The sequence below is a fragment of the Podarcis melisellensis genome, assembly GCF_964234715.1.
Source record: "Podarcis melisellensis genome assembly, chromosome: 12".
Lineage (NCBI taxonomy): Eukaryota > Metazoa > Chordata > Lepidosauria > Squamata > Lacertidae > Podarcis > Podarcis melisellensis.
Genome location: NC_138544.1, coordinates 22,585,425 through 22,592,914, shown reverse-complemented (window position 1 = coordinate 22,592,914; position 7,490 = coordinate 22,585,425). Strand labels below are relative to the sequence as shown.

Below are 7,490 nucleotides of genomic sequence, written 5' to 3'. Positions count from 1 at the left end.
TCTGCATATTAGTTCTTTCTTTAATAAAGTACGTCAGACATTCTTCTAGAGGAAAGATACAAATTTCCACAGCTAAAAATGAACAACCAGTCACTATATGGTCATAATCATTCTGCAGTAATGTGGACATTACATGCAACAGAAAGAGCCATGTGGCGAAGATGTGATAAGAATCAGACGAGACTCTAAGAGGCTGGGAAAAAAAAAACATTTTAGAGTTCCACGTATTAGTACTAAGCAGCCATTTATACTGCATATTATTTTCTATTAGATTACTGATACCCATGAACAAGATGAGTAGGTTAATTTTAGAAGACATAATAAACTGGTACTTTAAAGTGGAAAGTACCATCTAGGAATCCAAATGTAAGGCAATATGGGATTATTATGACCTAATATTATGGTAGTCATTCTGGATCGACATGCATACAAAACCAAGCACTTCCAGAATTATCAAAAAAGCAAATTCCAGTATAGCATTGAGATACACTGTGTCATAGGGCTACCAATTTTGACTCCTCTAATGGAGTTACTTAGGTTTCATTGCTGTCCTTCTGTAAAGCACTGTTTATTTTCTGAAACCAGTGATAATTACAGGCATCGAGGAAGTAAAGTTATACTAATTATAGCAAACGTGTTTTTTAAAAAAATCCCAGCAAGATAATAGCAAAAAATAAAATAAATTGCATTGTTTCATGGCACTAAGACAGCTCTGACAAGAAAAATAATGTGATCCCTGAATTATCTGTAGACAGCAAGGGTCAATCATAACAAAATTACAAAACCCTCTATGAACTCCCCCACCCGCACCAGATGAAAGATGATATACCATACTCTAGTTTCTCTCTTACTTGGTTTCCCACTTTTAAATAGCTGTTTACTCTAAATGGCACTTTCCCCTGTTTGATAACAGAAACAAATATAAACAGAAAGGTTAGTCACATTTAAAGGATCAAAATTAATCACAAGCTATGTAATCCTTTTTTGTCATCCTTACAAATTCAAAGGAAATTATATTTTAAAAAAAAGCCTGCACAGGCCATAAAGGCTGAATCTTGAGGTGCTTTACTGTGTAAGTTTAAATGAGAAGGAGTGCTAAGCTGGCACAGAAACCTTGCATAACCACAGTATGTTTTAGGTCTTGCATGCAGAAGAACAGCAATGTGACCTCACAAACTGTATTTGCTATTAAGCTCTTCACACAACCTCTCAGTATTACTCCCACTTTTACAAGGCACAAGGGCATCATCTTGTGAAGAATTACTTGACAGTGTCTAAATATATAAATATGAACCTGCCACTGTTCAATAGCTATTACCTGTTAATTTGGGTCATCTGCCCAGAACATTCATGGATACAAAACTAGGGGAAAGTATTGCTAGCTCAACTGACTTCTGGGAGAGCAAACTCACCCAACAATCGTATTCCATTCACTTCAGGGCAAAATATGATCCAATAATTTCCCACAGCTCACATCTCCCAACCCCACAATCCCCTGTACAAAATGACAGGGGCAATATTCTCAGGAGAGCTATCCGTTATGTAACACTTACGCTTTGGGGTCAGGTTGCAATTTGGTTTAGCATGACTCATGCTGCAGATGGAGTGGTAGAAGTATTCTTAATGTAAGTAACAACTGCAATTAATCACCATTAACATCTTCATGCCCTATCACTTACCATGCAACTGCATTACATGACGGTGGTTATACTCTGTGTGTGTGTCTGGAAAAGAAAACTAAAGCATACAAGCAAAGTGTCTTACTTTGAGATAAATCTTTGAAAATATCTTTCACCAGCATCTGTCTATAGAACAGGCTTTTTTTGGCGGGGGGGAATAGGCTGCATTAATATTAGCAACCTTTGTTTGTTTGTTACCTCCAAGGGTCCTAGAGATAATTATATATAATGAAGCACAACACCCTTAGTAAAAACTCCTTCCCTAATGGGTTAAACATTTCACGGCTAAGAGGTTTCCTTTCCAAATGCAGTTAAAAAGAGAGAGACCAGATTAGTGGGCTAATTAGGTCTTTTTGGAGGCTGACATCATTGAACCATTGCCTATCTCTTGATGAGATCTGGAGAAACCCTGCCATGGCGTATTTGCATACAGAAATGGATGGGTGGGCATACCTGGACACCCACCCACCCATCCCTTGAGTTTTCTTGTGTTCAACCTGCAAGCCAGAAGCTTCCTGAAATTCGGTCTGTTCAACACCAATTTATTGCTAAGGTGAAAGATCCCCAACAGGTTAGACACTTGGGGCTATTAATCTCAATAAACCCAAATTCTCCCCCTGGCTTAGTGACATTAGTCAGTGTAATCTAGAGCAATGCTGCACATAATGTTTAGCACTGGCTGCCTGGGAAAGGAAGAAGCCTTTTGAGAACAGAATCTGTCTCTGGGCTTATGCATACTTCCTATTGTCCTCCTGCTTTTTCCTGGGGAAAACCACTCTTTAGCGCTCAACTGGAGAAAACAGCAATTGGGTTTTCCATGGATTGCTGTTTGTTCTGATTTAGAGTTAAAGGGTCGGTTTTCCCTGGGAAAGAAGCAGGTCCATGGGAAAATCGCTCAGACCTGTGCTTCCCTGATTTGTAGCTCTTCTCTGCAGTTACCATCTGGTTATTCTCAAATTGGCCATGCTGGGTGTGAGATTCAGAGGAAGAGCTACTTTGAGAACTTACACTCTTAAAAGCTAGAAAGGAACATAGCCACTACTCCATCAGCATTATATACTATGCACTAGTTATGGACAATGACATCAGTTGATCCCAAGGTCAGAATCAGCCTTGGGAAATAGTTTAGCCTACTCTTAAGATTGTGAGAGAAATTTGAGCTAGAGTGAAACATGGCATCCTTGGTATAAAAAAGCATGAGGAATCTTGTTGCCCTTTGTGGGAACCATGTAGTGATGTATACATAATCATGCACACTCATATTAAATTAAATCTAAAAAATGAGTACCAGGGAACCGTTTCTACATGGCTAAGGAACACTGCCGCATTATGACCCTACAATGAGCCTTGGTCCTGGGCCTGAGGGGATTGTGGATGTCCTGAAATAGCTATAAAATTATGTTCCAGGCTATAATATACAACAATACAATTTATTCATTGGGAGACAAGTTTATATCTAGAGGAGACTAAAGTCTAAATGTTTCAAAGCAACTAATGTGCACCTAATTTGTATTACTTTACGAGGAAATTTTTGCACGATAGGAACAGCAGTTAGTGGTTTCTGCTGTATGTAAATTCAGCATGTTATTTTTCTTTCAGGAAATGGTTCAGGAGGCCAGCCAATTGTCTTAGTGCCTGAGATGCAACCAGGATGCAATTCTGAAACCTTTACTTTTCAAATTTTCTAGCTGCCATGTTTTGAGGAAGAGTACCCCCGCTCTCTCCTGAGACCAAATCAATCTGCCAGAATCCAAGCTGAAGCTCATTTGCTTTCCCCACATTTGGAAAAGATGCTCACCTGTCTACCCACGAGATTATATACAACATGATGAGTGACTATGAGCTACTACTTCAATATTCCAAGAAGTTGCTAACAAAGTAAACCTACGAGTACCTTTAGTATACATTAGATCTTGAGATTCACATGTGCATGTTTTAAAGGCAATCATTACATAATTGTTTTCTTGATTTTCTTGCTGAAAAAGGACTGCCTTTACCACATCTGTGCTCTGGTTTTATGAGTTTCCCAGTCCCATGAAGTGTCAGATGCACACGCCAATGTGCCACAGCTGACCTCACAGGCTGACTTAAATTTCCAAGGGGCTAACAATGGTGAAATCAGAATCCTTGCTGTTGCTGCTGCTGTCGTCATCAGGGCTGGAACTGAGGTTACTAGAAGAGGCAGATATGGACCCCATCAATGGATCAGAAAAGGCTAAAGAAGAGTGACATGGGACCTCACTCTTGGTGGTCACATCCTTGCAGGTTGGCACAGTCTGCACATGCTCCGGAGCAGGACAAACATTCCCTCCCTCCTCTTTGGAAAGTAGAATATAGTCATCCGTGTGCCTGTTGGCAGAGTTTCCACTCGAATCGGCCACAGCCTATGAAACAAAAGAATTTTGAACAGGCAAGCATGTCAGAAAATCCATTTTTAAATACCACGCCTACTGCATCCATCATCACAGCTAGCACATACCTTTACAGGCGTGGCTGCCGTTGCCTCCACCATCGTTCCCGTGTAAAGGTACACACCAGTAAAGGCACATATAAAGGGGGTCCTAGTTGGGAACTCTTTAAGCAGGGTCTCTCCTACAGATTATAAAGGATGAGTGGGTTTATAGGGTCAAGGTGTCCCCTCTCATAAGCATGCACAGGACCGAAGCCGTTCAAAGCATATGCAATTCTCCCTCCCCGCCACAGTTGTGCTGTCGGTCTCCCGACACATTAGCAACCGCACATTCTTTACAATGATCCTGTACATTTCAATTATCCTTGTGCATAAAAAATGTCACGCGAGAAGCAGCTCTTGGTGACTCGCAAAGTGCAAACTGTTAATAAGGCTTGACTCTTAACTACAGCATTGCAAAAATATATATCTTAAAATAACTCTATTACACATTTTAAAACGAAATCTCTAAATTTATATGTAATTAGTTTCTCAAGCCATATATAGATATATCTCCCTGCAGCATCCTTTGCAACATGCTAGCTTTTTTTTCTGACGCTGCTATTTTCAGAGGTGAAATATCTCCCCACTCCTTCCTCTGCCAGTTTCGGTTTAGGAAAACTCATAGTGATATGAAGCATGTTTCCCCCCATCTGCTGCTGCTACTGAATAAATGGAATATGACAGAATTATACTTCCAGTAGCTTTGAAAGTTAACAACCTTACACCCAGTGCCATATGGCTTCTTGGAACATTTTTTCCTGACGAGTATCTTCTAGTAGGATGAAAGTTATTTCCATCATGCATTAAAGCAAGCAAACCCTCCTGACACTATGTTTTAAACAGGTCTACATGTTTTATGGGTTCATGTGTGCGCCTCCCTTTAGCTATCCATGGGGGGGGGGGGGGGAGAAATAATGTCCTGTGTAAGAATCACAAAATGAATTTTTGCTATCTTTTATTGATTGAATGATTGCATTTCTATCCTACTTTTTCCTCCAGGGAGCTCACAACAACCTTGAGGAGTACCTAAGGTCGAGAGGCAGTGACTGGCCCAAGGTCACCCAGTGAGCTTTGTGTCTGAGTGGGGCTTGAACCCTGGTCTCCCAGGGTCCTAGTCTGACACTCTCCACGCCACACTGGCTCTCTGCATTTGCAGGGCAGGTGATGAAAGACTGGAATTGGTGTGGCTGATGGGAAGCGGTAAAGTAGTGAGCAGTGAAAGAAGGGGTGTCTGGATCCAAATCATGGAAGAGAGATAAATCAGCTGTCCTTCCCTTCATTTCAACAGCAGTTTTAGAATAAGCAAACTCTCCCTTTCCATTCCACCTTACAAGGCACCAGAGCCCTCTCCCTCAAAATTTGCAAAGGAGAGAATGCCACCAGGCGTAGCTTTTGTGACAACTGTACTACCAAGAGAGGAAAAGCAACATCCTGCTGAAACTTCCTCTACTCAACATCTATACTGATGCAATATGCAAAGAATATGCAAATCCCTCTAAATTTAAATTCAGCAAGCAAAACATTTGAAACTGATTTCTTCCTTGCGTGTTGCCAGCCCTAATTGTAAATATTACAGTGGCTCTGAATTTTGACCGTTCCCTGGTCTCGTATAAAGAAAACATAATGTGTTGATCATATAAGTAATTGGCCTTTTGTAAAATTCTAAATTAATTCACCCCTTTCCCCTGCCCTATTGTAAAGCTATCTCTCTGCAAATCACAATCGGACATACACATTTGCTTTTGTTTATTATGAGATGACAACTGGCATCTCCAATAGATTTATTGAGAAAGGTCAAGTCCCAATCTTCCTATCAAGCATTCAACTGTCCTAGCTCTAATAAAGTCTATAATGACTGAGGCAGCAGAAAAAAGAGGAGAGGCTGTTTAGCCCCCCCCCCTTCTGGAACTTTCAACCTCACTAATCTTATTGGGAGAGAGTTAAGCATCTGTTTAACTCTGCCACTGAAATCTATGGGACTTAAAAATGCTGGATCATTTTAAATCTACATGTTGGATTACTGGCTATTTCAACACAGTTGCATCTGTATGGAAATTATTGTGTGCAGGTAATCATGGCAAAATAAACTTTATGCATTAATAAGCCGAAGGTTAAAAAGAAGAAGCTGAAATGTGAGCAGCCACAACGTAATTGCAATACAGTGGAGGTAGCAGCCTTGAAGCTGCCTCACACATACTACTACAGAGGGGTAGAAAAAGCAATCCAATTAGATATTTTGGTGCTAATACAGAAAAAGCTCAATCCAAAGCATGCCTGCTCAAAGAGACTTGCAGTCTAGTCTAAGTTTAGAACTACTGCCTTTGATAGAACAGATACTGATGCATTAAAATGTTCCAATTAATTCATGGCAATATTTTAAAAGCTTATGCTGCACTCATAAAATTCTTCCAGCCTGACCTAAAGACATCACAATACGACACCGTGCCTCATTAAAACTGAAAGTTGGCTCTGCTGTCCTTTCTGTATAGGCCATTGAACATAGGACTTGTTTAACTTCTGAAAATTCATTATGAAGCTTTTATTTCTTTAAATGCTTGTGATTAAAGTTAAAGCTAAGCAGAAAAAAGGAAGACATGAAATAGAGGTATTAATGTTTTCCCTTCCTCTATTTTTTTTGAAATAAAGAACATAGTAAGCATTATATGTTATATATATTGGAACCGATCTACATTCTTTTTGTCTAAAGTAAGATTGTTCCTTTATAAATCCCACAAAGAGAAGGAAAAAGGAAGAAAAAAAAGAGGACAAACAACTATCTAGCACCTCAGGGTGTTGTTGTTTTTTTAATTCAGGATACCCAGGGTCCAATTTCAGGCAGAATTCCTACTGGGATAGGCCAGGCAATATATATAATTTGGCTTCTTTCCCCCCTCATAGTAATGAGCTTGAAACACCATACTTTGGTCCTAGTGTCTTGCCTGCTCTTATGGTAAGCTACATATTCTTGGCAATGGCTGCTCACCGCCTTCCTAGGGTGGGTGGGGTGACATTTGTGGTCCCTCGTGCTCCAGCCTCGATTCCCTCTGCTTGACCATTGCAGGAAATTCCCCATAGCCTGAGGGTCTAGGGGCGAACTCCTGCCAAAAATGCCCTTTCAAACGGCCCAATCAGTGACTGTGTTGATAGGGCAGAACCTTGCCGACTGGCCAGGCAGCAATGCTCAAAAGGGCCACCTCTTCCCCACCAAAGCTATGTGCAATGCTCACCGTCTTACACTTGTTCCATGAAAGTACACAGAAAGCAACAAAACCACCACCCCTTCTCAGGGCTCTCTAGCGTCACTTTCTATTGGAGCACACTCCACCCAAACATCAGACAGCTTGCCCCAGTCAGATCTC

At 40.6% G+C, this 7,490-nt stretch overlaps 1 protein-coding gene across 9 annotated transcripts in view; it reads right to left on the bottom strand.

Moving 5' to 3' along the window:
* The window catches only part of TBC1D5 (TBC1 domain family member 5), a 264,700-nt gene continuing 257,210 nt past the window's right edge, over positions 1-7,490 (bottom strand). For 8 of the 9 annotated variants that reach the window (XM_081883202.1, XM_081883203.1, XM_081883200.1 and 5 more), the window contains one exon: positions 1-4,063. In XM_081883202.1, the coding sequence (XP_081739328.1) occupies positions 3,767-4,063 (297 nt within the window). In that variant the 3' untranslated portion in view covers positions 1-3,766. Of the gene's footprint in view, positions 4,064-4,158; positions 4,272-7,490 lie in introns of all 9 variants that reach the window. The other variant, XM_081883208.1, reaches the window with a different exon arrangement.